Source organism: Gracilinanus agilis, chromosome 1 (genome assembly GCF_016433145.1).
Source record: "Gracilinanus agilis isolate LMUSP501 chromosome 1, AgileGrace, whole genome shotgun sequence".
Lineage (NCBI taxonomy): Eukaryota > Metazoa > Chordata > Mammalia > Didelphimorphia > Didelphidae > Gracilinanus > Gracilinanus agilis.
This window is the reverse complement of record NC_058130.1, coordinates 402,690,321-402,708,613: the sequence shown is the minus strand read 5'-3', so window position 1 is coordinate 402,708,613 and position 18,293 is coordinate 402,690,321. Positions and strand designations below refer to the sequence as shown.

General features: G+C 40.5%; 1 protein-coding gene across 2 annotated transcripts in view; it reads left to right on the top strand.

The window, feature by feature from the left end:
* The window catches only part of CTIF (cap binding complex dependent translation initiation factor), a 363,068-nt gene that overhangs the window by 290,631 nt on the left and 54,144 nt on the right, over window positions 1-18,293 (top strand). For both annotated transcript variants that reach the window (XM_044664825.1, XM_044664818.1), the window contains exon 8: window positions 12,794-12,949. In XM_044664825.1, the coding sequence (XP_044520760.1) occupies window positions 12,794-12,949 (156 nt within the window). The remainder of the gene's footprint in view (window positions 1-12,793; window positions 12,950-18,293) is intronic.

The following is an 18,293-nucleotide window of genomic DNA, read 5'->3' as shown; positions in this document are numbered from 1 at the left end:
TGACCTCAAATACTTCCTAGCAGTGTGACCCTGGGCAAGTCACTTCATCTTGTTGGCCTCAGTTCCCTCATCTGTAAAATGAGCTGGAGAAGGAGATGGCAAACCGCTCTGATATCTTTGCCAGTCTTTGCCAAGAAAATCTCAAATGGGCTCACAAAGAGTTGGATACGACTGAAAAACAACTGAACAATAATTGCCTATCTAATTTCTACCCAGACTTGAAGGCCCAGCTCAACCATGACTGCCTCAGTATATTGTGTCTTAATCCCTTCCCACCCACAGAAGTTTTCAAATGCTGCTTGGAAAGCCAGAGTTTCCATGGATTATGACTCTTGATGTCAGCCCTCTCTCTCCTTGGTCCTGTCACGGCCCCTGAATTCTGGTTGCTGGATCACTTTGGACATCTCTAGACTTCATCTCTTTAGGCCTCTCTGGACTTATCTGTTCCATTGTTGAATGAATTGACTAGAAACTCTTCAAGACCAGAGACTGGTCCGTCAGTCTATTTTCAACAAATGGGAAAATATTTGGGTCTTTTTAAAAATATATTAATTTTTCCCAATTACATGTAAAAAGAATGTTTACCTTTTTATTTTTATTTATATATTTGTTTGTTTTAAACCCTTACCTTCTATCTTGGAGTCAACACTGTGTATTAGCTCCAAGGCAGAAGATCAGTAAGAGCTCACAATGGGGGTTAAGTGACTTGCCCAGGGTCATATAGTTAGGAAGAGTCTGAGGCCAGATTTGAACCTAGGACCTCCTGTCTCTAGGCCTGGCTCTCAATCTACTGAGCTACCCAGTTGCTCCCAATTTTTACCTTTTTTTTTTTTAAAAAAAATTGAGTTCCAGATTCTTTCCCTTTCTCCTTCCCTCTCCCTCCCTGAAAGAGCAAGCAATCTGATACAGATTTTACATGTGGAGAAAGAATATTTGTAAAGCACTTACCACATAGTGAAGCACTTGACAAAGGCTTATTTCCTTCCTGGTATATCCACATCTTGTATGGGGACCCTTGCGCATAGTAGGCATTTAATAAACATTACTAAGTTGGGTTATATTGCATTCAATTCAGTTGAAGTATGTAAATAATAATTATCATCCATACATCTTGATTCTACTAGAATAAAGCAAAGCAATGGGGCTGAATTTGGATCGAGGCTTCCCTACCTTCTGATATACCTGTTTGGGGCCTGACACATAATAGTAGTCAATGAAGGAAGAAAGAACACTTCACTTGACATTTAGAGCCAAACCAGAATAGAATAACAGGATCACTGATTTTGCTCTAAATGGATCAGCTCTTTCTCATCTTACAGAGAGAAGTGACTTGCCTCAAATAATATAAGTAGTAAATGGGAAGGCTAGGATTTGAATCCATGTCCTCTGACTCTAAGCTAAGTCAGGAACATAGAAAGCTGTAGAGAACTACTTTTTTGACTATTTAGTTGTTTCTATTTTCTCTCCAATTGCCTGTGACTCTTTGAAAGTCTCTCTTTAAGTAACTCAACCAAAAGATGAATTTAAACACACCCCAGATTGCCAACTCTGGATTTAAAGGGAGGGAAAAATATGTGTTACCTGTGAGAGCTACAGAGTTAGAGTCCTAAGAATGGCCCCTGGAAGATTTACACTGTCACCAACAATCCAGTATTAATGGGTTTATTGGACATGCCTTCTTCCTTCTTTGACTGGACCAAGAGAAAAGCAATATGGAAAACCTTGGATATGGGAAGGAGTGGCAGAGCAAAAGGTGGTAAGGGAATGGCAATGAACCAAGAGTAGGAAGCCAGCTAGAAATAGACTTTTTACTGAGAGCAGCCCCCCGATACTTAAGTCATTACCTTCCCATCACATATGACAGTTCTGTCAGGTTTCTTCCGTTATTTGGCCCTTTCAATCTCAACAGTTGCCCTCGCCCTCATATTTCCTTGGGCCCCTCTTAGCAAAACATGCAACTCCAAGTTCATCATCTAGGTTCACATCCTTCCCCCTCCACTCCAAGCCCTTGTAGATGGAATCCATGGCAGATATGGCAAGGATACTTCACATTCTCTCTAGTGCTATCTAATTTCAATGAGTTACAACTTCACTTGACTGACTACCTTTTTGTACCAGGGAAGGTCAATGAAATGGCCAGGGGCCACTTTCCTATTCATAGATTTCCTCCCTGTTTGAGATATCATCACCATCATCCTCCTGGCCATTACTGTCACGTATGGAATTAGCCACAGGATTTGAGGGAAGGGCTGTCAAGCCCCAAAGAATCACATTCCTTTCTCCAGAGCTCTTCTGAATAAGCAGAGGGAGAGTTCTCAGACTGATGAGCCATCCAAGGTTGTAAGCTGAAACTCTTGAGTGGTGATCAGAGAGAGACCAGGACACTCCTGCCTTAGTGACAAGAGTCCCTATTTGGGGCTTCCATTTTTGTTCCTGCTTCCTCTGCTCAGGGCGTTTGCATGTACCAGAGAGTGCTATTTTTGCCATACATTTTTGCATTCTGTTTCCTAGGTCACAAAGAGACAAGTGTTTATTGTTGTTATTTTCAGGAAGAAAAAAAAAAAAATACCGTACAAGTGTAGCTGGGAATAGTGCAAGCTGATGGGTGGCCCACTGACAAGGAGATGCTCTGCTCATGGGGGTCACATAGAGAAAGGGGCTTCTATGAGTCACATTAGAGTTGCAACAAAGTGTGCCTTTGTTTCATTGGAGAACCAGGGGCCCAGTACCACCATCCCTGTCTACTAGTAATGACTGTCCAACTCCTAATTATTCAGGCTCCAGTCCAGAATCCTTAACCTGGTACTTCAGGCCTCTGTAATTCAACCATGGAGGGGTAGGGGCTACCCCAATATTATCTCCCATTCCCCCTCGAGGCTCACTGTCCTCTGGCCAAACTGATTAACTCACTGTTTCCTGAACTCACCAAGGATATTGCAGCCTCCAGCCTCCATTTGTTCCACAATCTTCTCTCCCATGAGAAGTTTTCTCTCTTCTTCTCATCCCTCCCCCAACATTTAGCCCAACTTAAGAACACCTCTTCTTATGTAGCCTTCTCATCACCCTCATAGCAAAGTGTTCTCTCCTTTCCCTGAACTCTTCCACCCTCTCTTGTTCATTTGGCTCATGTTTTGATAGACTCGGAGATTTAGAACTGGAAGGGATCTCAGAGGCCATCTAGTCCACCATCCCCTTCCCCCCCTTTTGCAGATATACAAACTAAGACCCAGGAAGAGTGATTAAGTTGTCCCCAAAATCAGGGCAATTTCCACTCTACCACAATGCACTGATCATTATTTCATTCCATCACCAAAAACATGTCTTGCATATCTACATCTGTGTGTAGAATCAGGGAGGGTAAAGTTAATAGCCTTAATGACTAATTCATTTGTCTAAGTGAATTTATAGTATCACTTTCTTCCCATATGGGCAGGAAAGGCTCTTGGACACATGTTCTCAAGGAGGGAAGTTAGACAGGACAGGAATGCCACCATTAAAGATAAGTCACTGACATATACTTATATCAGTGTGTCCAAAGATTGTCCCCGGGCCAGGCTAGGTAGGGTCCTGTAAATATCAAAGTAGATGCTTTCTGTAAGTAGGAACCTTCAGAGTTCTCCAGGAAATGCCATTCAGGTGGACTGAAGACAGAAGTTTGGATATGCCTTCACCTGGGATATACTCATTCTTAATTCATAGAATCACATACTCTAAGGGTCAGGTTTCAGAGGTCATATAGTTCAACCTGACCCTGAAAAACAGTCCCCCTCTCCTCCCAGCTCCCAGCTACAACATTCCCAAAAAAGAGTCACCCAGTCTCTGCCTCCAGGCCTCCAGGAAAAAGGACCCACTATTCCCCAAGGCGGCCCACGCCATTTGGGGAAAATGCTAATGTTTAGGAATTTTTTCCTGATATTAATCTTAAATATTCCCTCTATTCCTCTTTGCAACCTCCATCCATTGTTGCTGGTTCTGCCCACGGGAGCCAAACTACTCTAGTCTAATTCTTATTCCACATGATGGCTATTCAAATACCTGAAGGCAAATATTCCGCCATCAGCCTTATATTCCCAGTCTTCTCTGTTAAACATTCTTAGGTCCTTCAACTAATTGTCATATGACATGAATTCAAGGTCCTTACTATCTTGGTTTCCCCTGGACGATCTCTTGCTTGTCAGTGCCCTGCCACTAATATGTACCTTCAACTAAATGTAATATTCCATAATATTGTCTGAATAGGATAGAGTCCAGTGGAAGTATATCTTTTCTACTCTTGACCATTTTGCCTCTCAATGCAGCCCAAGATTACATTTGTTTTATTGGATGTCATATCTCATGATTGACTCATGTTGAACTTGCATACATTCCCCCTTTACCTCTCCTCCTTTCAGAGAATATTAGATCCTTATGGGCTGAATTGGTCAAAGAAAACTTTATGAAAATTGTACGATTTCATCTGGGCCTTTAATGATGGGATAAATGTTCCTTTAATATAGAGAAGTAGCACGAAATGTTGTCACTTGGCCGTATCAAGGTTTTTATTGAGGAGCAGACAGTCTAAGCAGCCACATCATTCAGGCAATCGATTATCATTTTGAAGCCTTGAAAGACATTCACACCTTACCATTCAGTCACTAGGACCTTTGGTTTCCTCATACATGATATGAAGGATGCAGCATCCTAGTACCTCACTCAAAAACTCTTGAAGTACAGATGAAAGAATTTCTTTAAAGTCCCAATAACAGTAGCTACAACAACAACAGCAAAGTCCTAGACATTTTCTTCCTAAAAACAAAATAAAACCTTTTTATCCTAGGAGAATATAGGATTGTAGAATATCGGATCAAGGGATTGAGAACTAGAAGGGACCTTGGAGATCATCTAGCCCAATCCTTTCATTTTTCAGATTAGGAAAATAAGGCTTAAATAGAGAAAGTGGCTCTGCTCTTAAGTGACAGAGGTGGGAGGCTTAAACCTCCATCCTCTGTCTAGAAATCTAGTGGCTAGCTAAGCCACTTCAATTCAGCAAGCATTTATTAAAAGCCTTTGGGGTTCTAGAACTGGAGATAAAAGAGTAAAATGAAAGTAACCCTGACCTCAACGAGTTTACTTACATTCTACTGGGGGTAGCGGAAGAGCATACACATAGAACATTAAACACAAGATACTCTTTAATAGATGAGAGAGAATGAAGAAAGGCATCTTGGAGGAGATGGTAGTTCAGCCAAGCCTTGAAGGGAGATTGGCATTCCTGAGGGGCCAACTTGAGGAAAATGCACAAAGATGGAAGATGCAGTACTCTGTGTGGTAGCAGCAAGCAGGAAACTTTGCCTGAATTTCAGTGTTTGAAGTAGAGTAATATATAATTGGCATGGAAATACAGCTTGGGGTGGGTCACAAAAGACTTTAAATATCAAATGGAAAAATATGTTGTTTAATCCTTGAGGGAGCCATCAAAGCTGCTTTTTTTTTCTTAAAAAAAAAAAAAACCTTAACTTCCATCTTAGAATTGATATTGATAGGGTATCAAATGACTTGCCAGAGTCAAACAGGTAGGAAGTATCTGAGGTCAGATTTGAACCCCAGACCTTCCATCTCCAAGCCTGGCACTCAGTTCACTGAGCCACCTAGCTGCCACCTAGCTGCCCCCTCTACCAAAGCTTCTTGAGCAGAGGCATGATTCAGGCTCTCTGGGGACTCCTGATTCTTTGTATATGGCACATTCAGTAACTACATGTGGACCAACTAAGACAGAAGTGCAAAGTTGTGAATGAGAAATCAGTTTACCTTTGATACCCCAACCCCATTCTGTTAGAGAGACAATCCAATGTAATTGGTAGAATACAGGACATGGAGTCAGGACGACTTGGCCTCCTGCCTCAGACACTTAATAGTTGTGTGATTCTGGGCAAATCACTTAATCTTGTGGTGCCTCGATTTCCTCTTCTGCACAGTGCAAAGGAAGATGAACTCAATGGCCTCTAAGATACCTTCCAGCTCTAAATATATATGATCTTATGAATTCAAGGATAGGAAACCATAGCCCTAGCTAGGACCACATGCAGCTTTTTTATTTGTAGCCTTTAAAATGAAGATAAAGATAATTCAAAATATCCCCAAAAGGCAAAATAAAATAGAAATAAAACAAACAAAAAACAGAAATATTACTCTTCTGCCAAAACATTTCACTAAAAATGGCAAAGAAGATGAATGTTATAAACATTATTCACAATATTTAGTCTGAATAAAATAGATTAAAGGATCACAATGAGGGCAATTAGGTAGCACAATGGGTAGAAAACCAGGTCAGGAATCAGGAGGAACTGGGTTCAAATCTGACCTCAGACACTTCCTAGCTGTGTAACCCCTGGGAAAGTCACTTAACCCCAATTGCCTATCCCTTACAGCTTTTCTGCCTTAGAATTGATATAAGGTAAGGACTTGGGTTTTGGTTCTTTTTTTAAGAGATAGTAAATAACATGTTTAGTTCTATCTTGATCAGATGGACCAACCTGTTTAATGCATGTATTATTTCATGGCACTCTTGCATGGTGCCCTTTCATTTTAATAGCATTTCTTTGATCTTGGTGTCAATAACAGTACCAGCAATGGGAAGTTTTTCATACATTGGGACTTCATCTCTAACAGCTTCACATTTTCTGTCTGTAAAGAAACATAGAAAGAGACTGTTTAAAAAAAAAAAAAAAGACAAATCCCAACACATAAATAGACATTTTGTCCCAATACTACTGGGCCTTTTCCACTCCTTTGCCTCCCTTTGTTGTCTGTGATCAGGAGGCCTTTTGCACAGAGTAAGTAAAGGTGTACTTTCTCCCCTTAAGGTTGGAGATGGCAACAGTATGGTCTCCTTGAATAGAAGCAAGACAGATCTACAGGGGCTGGAGCTGGAGTGGTGAAATGTTCCAGGCTAGCATTTTGTTTTGTTTTTAAATCCAGAAAATGACTGGGTTTGCATGGGTGAGTTGGAGGGGGAGAGAGGAGGAGGGTTGTCTGTCTACTCTAGTATGTTTAAAAATACTCGATGGAATATACACTTGAAGAAGCCCTTACATCTCCAGCATCCGTTTGCTGGAGCTGTGGCCATGTGCCCCAGCATGTTGTTTTTTCCTTGCCTGCGTGCAACTGATTTTGGCTTGGTCATGGATACCACCATGCCAGAGTTCATGTGGTTATCCAAAGCAGCAAAGAATTTCCCAGGATGCTTTGAGAAACCTGAGACATTGAATGGCTTTCAGCATTTATTGATGTGGTCCACTGCAGGAAATAGCAGTGCGTCAATAAATATTTTTAGTCAGGAAACTGGGGTTTAAATGGTAGCCTTAGGGTTTGGGGGAAAGGCACAGGGAGTTGCTGGGAGAGAGCCTACGAGTCATGAGTGCTGAGAGCCAAATACCTGGCTTGAAGAGGGCTGGCCACTGAACTGGAGCCAGGCATTGTATGCTGGCAGAAGGTACAAAGGCTTATGGAAGAATTGGAGGTAAAAGAAACTGCTAGTTTCCACTGGACAGAGCAAAGCTTCTTAGTCTTAGTGAAGGAATTGGTAACCTGTGGCATGAATGCCAAAGATAACACATAGGGTTGGGTTTTTGCGGTTTGGGGGAGGGAGGGTCTGGTGGACTAGGGGCTAACACTGTGCTCCATTTCTCCTTATAAGATCTGCTGCTGTCTACCCTTTGTAAGAATCCTTCTTCATTTGTCTTAAGAATTAGTTTTCATCTCCCACCCCTGGAGCCCATAAGTCATCATTGCAGTCAGTAAAAGTTTTCCTCCCTATTCCAGCATAAAAAAAGGAAAGGGTCATTGAATGTCCATTCTCTTTGACTCAGTGATCCCATTGCTAGGGATTGACCAAGGTCCACAACAGGAAAAAAGAAGGGGAGGGAAGGAGATACACACATAAAGCAAAAACCACTTTTAATAGAAGCAAAGAACTAGAAACAAAGTAGATGGCTGTAAATCAGGGACTAAACAATTTGTGGTACATGAATATAATGAAATATTGCTACGTAGTAAGAAATAAGGCTATACAGAATGAAGAGAAACATGAGAAGACAATTGTGAACTAGTGCAAAGTGTAGTAAGCAGAACCAAGAAAACAATGTATCCAATGATTACAAAAAAGTTAGTAGAAAGAAAAGAAATGGTATAATTTGTGGAACTCTAAGGTGACAAATAAACAAGTATGTTTAAACTAAAAAAAAAAAAAGGAATGGCATAATTATAATGACTAGGCTTTTTTATGATCCAGAAAAGAAAAAAGTAACCTCTCCCTGCTTCAGAAGTGGGTGTGAAATGTTGCATATGATGTTAGATGTAGTGATTGTGTTGACTGGTTTTCCTGGATTGCCTTTTTTATCTTTACTTTTTCATTCTTCATTCACTCTATAGAAAAGGGATATATTCAAAATTGAAAAGGTGATGTCAAAAACAAAAACTGTTAAAAAAAATAAGATTTGGGAAAAGGTGGGGGGACTTTGGATAGAGTTCATGTTCTTCCAGCTCCTCTGTTATGTAAACCTGGTTAAATCACCTTGGTTTCCCCAGTTCTGATATGAAATAGTGATGACTATCTGTTCTCTTATCTCACTGGGATGCTGGTGACCCAATAAAAATGATGAAAGGTTAAAATATAATTCTGGTAATCCATGGTCATTACAAGCTTCTAGGGCTTCAAGAGAAGCAAATTAGTGAGATGCCAGTGAGTACTATGTTCCCATTTTGGAAGGGGGGAAAAAACAATCCTTACCTTCCATCTTAGAATCAATACTGGTTCCAAAGCAGAAAAGTGATAAGAGGTAGGCAATGGGATCAAGTGACTTGCCCAGGGTCACTAGGAACTAGGTAACTAGGAAGTATCTGAGACTAGAATTGAATCCTGGACCTCTGTCTCTAGACCTGGCTCTCAATCCTCTTGAGCCACCTAACTGCCCCCATGTTCCTTTTTTTTTTTTAATATTTCTTTTATGTTGGCTGGTGGTGGGAATTCTCTTCCACTATGACTTTACATTATGGCCATGATACAGTAAATCATAAAATTTTCCTTGTGAAAGAGAATATGTACCATGCTGCAGTTGTTCTGGATGGAGTTTTGCAAGAGTTGAGAGTGATGTTCCAAAAGTTGGTACGATGAGATGCTTTTGAGCATCCTGAAGAACCTAAAATTGGATGTTGGTAATTCTAGAAGTTTCCACCATCTCCTTCATTATTTCTTTCAGCACAATAGTATCCTATTAGATTCATATACCATAACTTGCTCAACTGTTCCTCAGCTGATGGCCACCCCCTCAGTTTCCAATTCTTTGCCAACACAAAAAGAGCTACTAAAAACATTTTTGTGTCTCTGGGTCCTTTTCATCTTTCTTTGATTTCTTCAGGAGTAAAGCCCTAGGAGTAACATCACTGGGTCATACGTGCACAGTTTGTTATATATCATTTGAGGGACATCATTTCCAGAATGGCTAGACCAGTTCATAGTTCCATCAACAGTGCATTATTGTACCAGTTTTCTCATCGTCCCTCTAGAATTTAGTCATTTTCCTTTTCTGTAAACTTTGCCAGACTGATGGGTGTGTGTAGTACCTCAGAGTTGTTTTAATTTGCATGTCTCTAATCATTAGTGATTTAGTGCATTTTTTCACAGATCTATTGATAGCTTGGATTTCTTCTGAAAACTGCCTATTCATATCCTTTGACCATTTACTATTTGGGGAATTTGATCAACATCTGTTCAGTTGCTCAACCCAAACACTGTCTATTCTCCAAACACTCAAACTTCACTCTCCATCTGAGGCACACAGCTGTCACATCTTCAGTGTCTATCACTATGGGAGGATGTGTGAATAGGGGCTGGGGGCGGGGGGGAGGAGGGGACAGAAAAGAAGAGAGAGATAGAGAGAGAGGAGAGATAGAGACAGAGACAGAGATAGAGACTGAAGAACTCAGGTAGGGGTTCAGGACCAGGCAAGATGAGGTGAAAGCTTGCCAGTCAGAACCCAGGGGATTCCAGAAGCAGGGTAAGGTTCTAGGGGGAAGGAAATGTAGATGATGGCTTGAGTAGAGACTCCATGACAGTAAGATGATCGGGAATGTGGGAACTTTTTTGTTAGGCTACCAAGAGAAGAAAAATCTTCATCCCTGCCCCTAAGAAGATTATATTCTACTGGGGTTTAAGAGTGGTTAAGGAAGGGAGTAGGCAAGAAATATCACAAAGGGCAAAGTCATGTCTGTGAGTGTCTGTAACCCACACAAGGGAATGCTGAGTATCTTGGAAGATGAGAGGGCTGGAGATTGAGTAAAATCTCTTGGCTGAATTTAATGTACACAGCTAGTTGGGGCCAGTCTAAAAAGGCTTCAGAGAACAGTTGAATACTGAACAGAAATATAGGAAGACTGAAGTTGGCACAAAGAGATCTTGTCTCAAATTCTGCTCATCCTCTTGGAGCCTCAGTTTCCTCATTTGTAAAGTGAAGTAGTCAGACTAAATGGTCTCCAAAGTCTCTTCTATCCCTCTGGATCAATGATCTTAGGATTCTAAAAGGTACCTTAAAGCCCCAAGAGGAGAAAATGTATCTAAAACAGTTTCCTAAGCTATTAAGATATTATCTGTGTGGGAGTTCCATGAGGTTCCATAGATATGAGGATAGGGACTGGACCTGTGATTTTATTGGTGTAAAAACTTCTGGAAGAAGAGATTCCTTCTATTACTGCAGGGCAGCACCTTTCCTACACTTTATAATCTTAGACAGTTAACTAGAACCCAGAAAGGTTGCTACTTATCCAGGGACACACAGCTAGTATGTCAGAGATGTGTCATTATATATGACATTAAATCACAAGCATACACACAATTAAATCATAAACATCAAAATATTATATTGCAATAATTGATTTTTTGTTTAAAATAGGCTTATATTTTCTATTTAGTCCCCAAACTTCCCAACTCACCATTTATCTCTGAAGCATTCTATAACCCCAGTTTCTCTACATTAGTATTTGTGGGTTCCTATTGGTTTATTTCAAACTGCAGAGTGTTCTATACCCAAATTAATTTGGGAAATACTGGTCTAAAATAGTAAGTCATAAATATGAATCCAAAGAATCATAGGAAGACTCACATCAACAAATTCAGATCATATAAAACAATAATCAAGAGGACAGTGTGCAAAATGACTAAAATATCATAAATGAGAACTGAAAGGCAACTAAACTCAGATTCAGTACAATTGCCAATCTCGGTCCTATAAAATAAATAGAATCATAAAACGAGAACTGAAAGGGACCTTACCAGTCATCTAAAAACTGATGCCCAGAGAAATTGTGACTGCTTAGGGTCAGAAAGGTAATGAGTAGCAGGGCTGTGCTCCTAACTCATGCCCTCTAATTCCAAAAGTGGCCCACCTTCACAGCAGAAAGCCTCATACTCTCAGCTGAGGAGTCCAAGATCTTGAGTACAGAATGTGGTATGTATCATTAGATATGGCAGTGGTCTTGGTCTCATTGATAGTTTTTCTTAGTAGTCACTGGGGAAAACAGGTATACTAGGGCATGTACAAAAGTGTACAAAAGCAAAAGGCAATCCAATTACACTTTTCAAAGAATAAATGGCCAGGGGCAACTAAGTCATTCTGTGGATTGAGAACCAGGCCAGAGATAGAAAGTCCTGGGTTCAAATTTGGCCTCAGCTGTGTAAACCTGGACAAGTCATTTAACCCCTATTACCTATCTTTTACTGCTCTTCTGCCTTGGAACCAATACACAATATTGATTCAATGACAGAAGGTCAGAGTTAAAAAGAAAATGAAATTAATAAAAAGAAAATGAAATGACCAGGTGTTTATGCCTCTGACACCTGCTGTTGGGGGAGTCTGAGACTGGAAGATCTCTTGAGCTTGATGATTCAGAGCTAAAGTGAAATAAGTGGATCAGGTGTCCACACAAAGTTCAGCATCAATATGTTGAACCCCAGGATCCAGAGCAGGGGTCGGCAACCTTTTTGACTGTGAAAGCCATAAATGCCACATTTTTTTAAATGTAATTTTGTGAGAGCCGTACAGTGCTCACAGTACATGCTCCTGTAACAACACCTGAAAAAAAAATTGACTTTATGGCTCCTGCAGAAAGAGCCATACGTTGCCGACCCCTGATCCAGGGGATAGTCAGAGACAAATGGCTCAAAGTTCCCATGCCAGTCCTGAGAGGGTTGGGGCCCATTAGTAACTCCTGAATTTTGAGCCTGGGCAAGGAGAGAGATCAATTTTCAAGAAAAAGAATGAATGAATGGACCAAGAGCTGAGTTATATACATTAAGGGCATTGCCTTCTGATAAATGATTGTTCTGTAGCTGAAATTCACTTTTCCCTATGTTACCAGGGATATTCACATTCATGCAATTTGCTCTTTTTCCTTTTCTCTTTATTTTTTCCCCTACGTTATTTTCCAAAGACCATTCAATTAACCCTTACAGGAAAATCTGCTTCATTTCTCCACTCTTTTCCTCTCTCTTTTTTCTTTCTTTTTCTCTTATTTTCTGTCCTTACCCTCTCTGTGTGTGTGTGTGTCTCTCCTCCCTCTCTCTTTTTCTATCTTTTTTCTTTTTTTGTCTCTGTCTCTTTCTCTCTCTCTCTCTCTCTGTCTCTCTCTCTCTCTCTCTCTCTTTCTCACACACACACACACATGCACACCTCATTGTTTTCATTTTTCATCCCTTCTTTCCTTTCTCCCCCCTTCTTCCAGCACCAAGGTGATTGATGCCCTATCTCTTGTCTCTTTGCAGAAGGATTTCACCATGCGAGAGGAACTGCAGCACAAAGATGTGGAACGCTGGCTAGGGTTCATCACTTTCCTCTGTGAGGTGTTTGGCACCATGCGCAGCAGCACCGGGGAACCATTCCGTGTCCTTGTCTGCCCCATTTACACCTGCCTCAGGGAGGTAAGAGATACTGATCCTTCCCCTGCCTCTCTGTCCCATGCTTCAAGTGTCCAAGTGACTAACCACAAGAGTTGGCCCTGAAACTCTAAGTTCTCTTCTTTCTTTTTGGATGATCTGTGTGCATGTGTGTGAGTGAGAGTATATTCTCCAAGGGAGGTTGTGGGGTTACCTGGCATTGTTCTTTGAGAAGAAAAGCAGTAGAAGTAGAGTTGTGAACTGATCCAGCCATTTTAGAGAGCAATTTGACATTATGCCCAAAGGCTATAAAAACAATGTATATACCCTTTGATCCACTTATACCACTACTAGGTCTGTATCCCAAAGAGACTTTTTAAAAATGGAAAAGGACCTGCTTGTTCAAAAATATTTATGACTACTCTTTGTGGTGGTGAAGAATTGGGAATTGAGGGGATGTCCACCAATTGGAGAATGGCTAAACAAATTGTGGCATATGCTGGTGATGGAATCCTATTGTGCTATAAGAAATGATGAGCAGGATAATTTTAGAAAAAACTGGAAAGACCTACATGAACTGAAACAGAGTGAAATAAGCAGCACCAAGAAAACATTGTCTACAATAACAGCAATATTGTGGAATGATCCAATGTGATAGAGTAATAGCAATACAGTGATTCTGAACAGTTCTGAGGGACTTATGAAAAATAATGGTATCCACCTCCATAGAAAGAACTTTAGAAACAGGAATACAGATGAAAACACATGATTTATCACTTGTTTATTTGGGTATATGATTTGGGGTTTATGTTTTATAAGATCATTCACTTACAAAAATGAATAATATAGAAATATGTTTTGTGTGATAATCCAGGTTGAATTGCTCGCCAGCTCCAGGAGTGGGGGAGGGAACAAGGGAGGAAGACAATTTGGATCATATAACTTCAGAAAACTTATGTGGAAATTTGTTATTAAAATTAAAATATTAAACTAAATTTAAAATTTTTTAAAAGATGTATGCCCACCAAACATGTTCTCCACTCTCATAGTAGATATCCTGAACAAGGTAAATATGGAAACAGAGATTTCCTATTGATGGTAATATTCTCTAAAAGTCCCTATTTTTAAATAGTATTATGATGTTTTCATCGAGCCCCAAAACATGACAGTGCCTTCTTTACTTTTTTTTAAGCCCTTACTTTATGTCTTAGAAATGGTACTAAGTTTTGGTTCCAAGGCAGAAGAGTGGTGACAGCTGGGCAAAGGAGGTCAAGTGACTTGCCTAGGATCATACAAGTAGGAAGTGTCTGAGGCCAGATGTGAACCCAGGACTTCCCATCTCTAGGTCTGGCTCTCAATCCACCAAGCCACCTGGCTGTCCCTGACTGACAAGGCCTTCTTTCTTTTAATTTAATTTTATCACTTCCCAGCTGTGTGACCCTGGGCAAGTCACTTGACCCCCATTGCCTACCCTTACCACTCTTCCACCTATAAGTCAATACACAGAAGTTAAGGGTTTAAAATTTAAAAAAAAAATTTTTTTAATTAATTTAATTTTATTTTTTTCCCAATATTGTTCATTTTTGTAAGTGAGTAATGTTATAAAACCACATACAGACCTATTAGAAGGCTGGGTCAAAAGGTAAACAGTCTTTTAGAGCTCTTTGGGCATGCTTCCAAATTGCCATCCAGAATGGTTGGATCCATTCACAACTCCACCAGCAATGCATTAATGTCCCAATTTTACCACATCCCCTCCAATATCAACAGGGCCTTCTTAATGAGACTCATGATTACTCAGAAGGGATACATTGAACAACCTATAAGCATATTGGCCTCAGAATTATTAAGGAGGAATAGAGCAGACTGGATTGCATTTGGAAGGTTATTCATTTCCTTCGATAATTCCAAGGTATTTCCCAGCATTACTATTCATCTTTTTAACACAGTGATGCTATGTAGCAAATCTCAGGATAGCATTACCTGTGAAGAGTCAAAATAATAGGTAATCCAAAGGGCAGTAGAAAAACACAGGATAGTTATAATGTACTGCAGATTTCCAACAACCTTGTCCAGACAGGACTAGGCTCTTCACTGTCTCTTCATCAATACCTTGTGCCTTCTCCTCTCTGGATTTTTGTGTCTTTCATTAAGCATGGAATGCCCTTCCCAAGTACCTCTGCCTGTAGAAGTCTTGACCATATTTTAATGACCAGGGAAGTCCTATCTCTGTCATGAAGTTTTTTCCTGACCAGTACTAGTCTGCACTGAGCTCTCTTCCCCCCCCAGCTCCTATTATTATAGGCCATTATTTTCTGTATCCTTCATTTAACAACTAATAACATGCTTCCTGGTGCTGTAGGCATTTGTGAATATGTCTTATCCCTTCTATCCGATTGTAAGTTCCCTGAAGGGAGGACTAGTGTCAGTCTTCAATCCTGCCTATCCTACAAGTTCCATCTCCTCGTTGAAATTTTCTGACTGCTACAGCACCTCTGATTAAACTAAAGAGCTGGAGTCTGTGTGAATTTAGCACTGAAATATTTGTCATCTTCTACTGGCAGCTCTTTCCTTTCTTCCCAACCGAATTGTAATGTCCCTGAGAGAGAGAACAATTTGGCCAGTGAAGGAATAACAGAGCCAAAAAGACAGATTTCTAGCATCTCTCCCTCTTGTGCACATTGTCAAGGCTACCTCTGATACACTCTAGTCATGGGGACAGGTCACCATATGGAAGTTGTGAAGGAAACCGTGGAGAGCCGTCCTCATGAAAGGGCCATCTCCAGCCACAAGCCTACACGTATCAACCAGTGCCACAGACAAACAGTGTCAGTCACTAGGATTTGGCATCCCAACTCCCAGTCCAGGCCTTTGGAGTCAGAACCAGGAACTCTAGCTCTGTGACTATATTATTAGAGACAGAGTTGGAGGTCCCTTCTCCTCTAAATTTATCAACTTGTGCTCTTCCATAAGGACTTGCCAGCTCTCTCACCAATTCATCCTTTCCTTCTCCTCGGCTAATGGTGATTTCTCCCTCCTTGAATCTTCCTGGAATATTTCATATCTCCCCTCTATCCTTTCACATTTGAACTTGCATTACATTTATTTGTTCATTCTTCCTATTAAACTATAAGCTCCTTGAGGACAGGAGCCACATTATTGTTCATCTTCCTTGCACCAGTAATTTACACACACATTCATTACTTTGGCCATCCATAATTGGTTGCTGACCACTCTCCTGCCCCAGTAGAGATCCTTGCCCCAGGATCTGGTCTTTGAGACTTGTGGTTGAGAAATTCATGACCTGTAGCAAACATGGAGATGACGCTTTCTCAGTTTAGGGAACCTGGTCCTCAGATTACAGACATACAGCCCATAGTCAGGTCAGCACTGGAAGCCTTTTCACCTGGGCAGCTGCTGCCAGACTTTATGCTCTGACTTGGAGAACCCAGGACCACCTCCACACCCCAGTGAAGCACTCATCCTACTTGTTATAATGGGTGTTTGATATTTATGTCTGTGAAATGAACTTAAAAAATTGGAAGAAGTCCCACATCTGACAGATATACACTGATTGTGTGACCCCAAGCAAAGTCCCATAATTTTCCAGAGCTCCCAGGCAATGTTTTCTAAATTGCAGAGCAAAGTGCCCTTGGAAAAATAATTGTCTTTCCTGAGAGTTCCTGATACCAATGAAATTTTGAGTCCAGCAAACAAACAAACAAAAAAATCAAACAAACAAAAAACCAGCAACCTTAGGATATGTCATGAAAATATTATCCACTCCATTTTACATATGAAGAGACATGAAATGACTTGCTTAGAGTCACAGAGTCAGGAAAAAGGTAGGAGCAGGATTCACAATGAGGTCTCCTGGTCCCAAAACCAGTGCTCTTTCCTTTCTGCTATACTGCCCCTAATGAAACTCCGTTGTTCAGTTTGTGTTATGGGGCAAGCAGCTATGGCTGGAATGTCTAATAGCAAGCTTTGGAATGAATTTCTAAGAATGCAGATCAAAATAACACTGAGGTACCACCTCACACCTAGCAGATTGGCCAATATGACGATAAAGGAAAACAATAAATGTTGGAGGGATTGTGGCAAAATCAGGACACTAATGCATTGCTGGTGGAGTTGTGAATTAATCCAGTCCTTCTGGAAAGCAATTTAAAAGAGTGCCTGCCCTTTGATCCAGTAATACCACTGCTGGATTTGTACCCCAAAGAGATAATAAGGAAAAATACTTGTACAAAAATATTCATAATTGAACTTTGTGGTGGCAAAAAATTGGAAAACGAGAGGGTGTCCCTCGACTGAGGAATGACTGAACAAATTGTGGTATATGTTGATGATGGAATACTACTGTGCTGTAAGGAATGATGATCTCAAGGATTTCTATATGAACTGGGAGAACCTCAATGAACTGATTCAGAGTGAAATAAGCAGAACCAGAGGAACATTGTACACAGAAAGTAAAACACTGTGGAACAATCCAATGTAATAGACTTTGCTACTAGTAGCAATGCGACAAGCCAGGACACTCCTGAAGGACTTATGTAAAAGAATGTTATCCAAATTGAGAGAAAGAACTATGGGAGTAGAAATGCAAAAGCAAAACACGTGACATTACTTATCACATGTATATATTTGGGTATGTGAGTTGGGGTTTAGGCTTTTAAAAATCGCTCTTTGGCAAAAATGAATAATATGGAAATAGGTATCAAGTGACATTTGTACAACCCTGTGGAATTGCTTTTCGCCTCTCGGAGGGGAGAGGAGGGAGGGGAGGGGAAGGAAAGAAAATCAATCATGTAAACATGGAAAATATTTTTAAAGAAAAGAAAAAAATTTAAAAAGAAATTAATTTCTAAGGCTTAGATTCTGGGCTTAAGTTGGGAGAACTCATATCTGATTTCTAACTTAGCTCATTGTCCCTGCTCTGGTTGGAATAGAGGAAGAATGTGTGGCCACTCTTAGCTAGCCTTAGCTAGTAGGGAGGTAGAAGGTGTTTTTTCACCTTTCGTGGTCCAAACAATTTATACATTTCACCTGGAAAAGCCAAGTCAGGCTGAGGTCCTCTCAAGTATCTAGAGCAGGGGTCAGCAACCTTTTTGGCCGTGAAAGCCATAAACGCCACATTTTTTAAAATGTAATTTCATGAGAGCCGTACAGTGCTCACAGTGCGCACTCCTGTAACAGTGCCTGAAAAAAAACTGACTTTATGGCTCCTGCAGAAAGAGCCATACGTTGCCGACCCCTGGTCTAGAGGATCCCCTTTTCCTTGGAAAATTAAGAAAAAAACATGAATGAATGAATGAATGAATGAATGAATGAATGAATGAATGACATCTATTAAGTGGTTAACTATGGACTAAGTACCATATTCAGT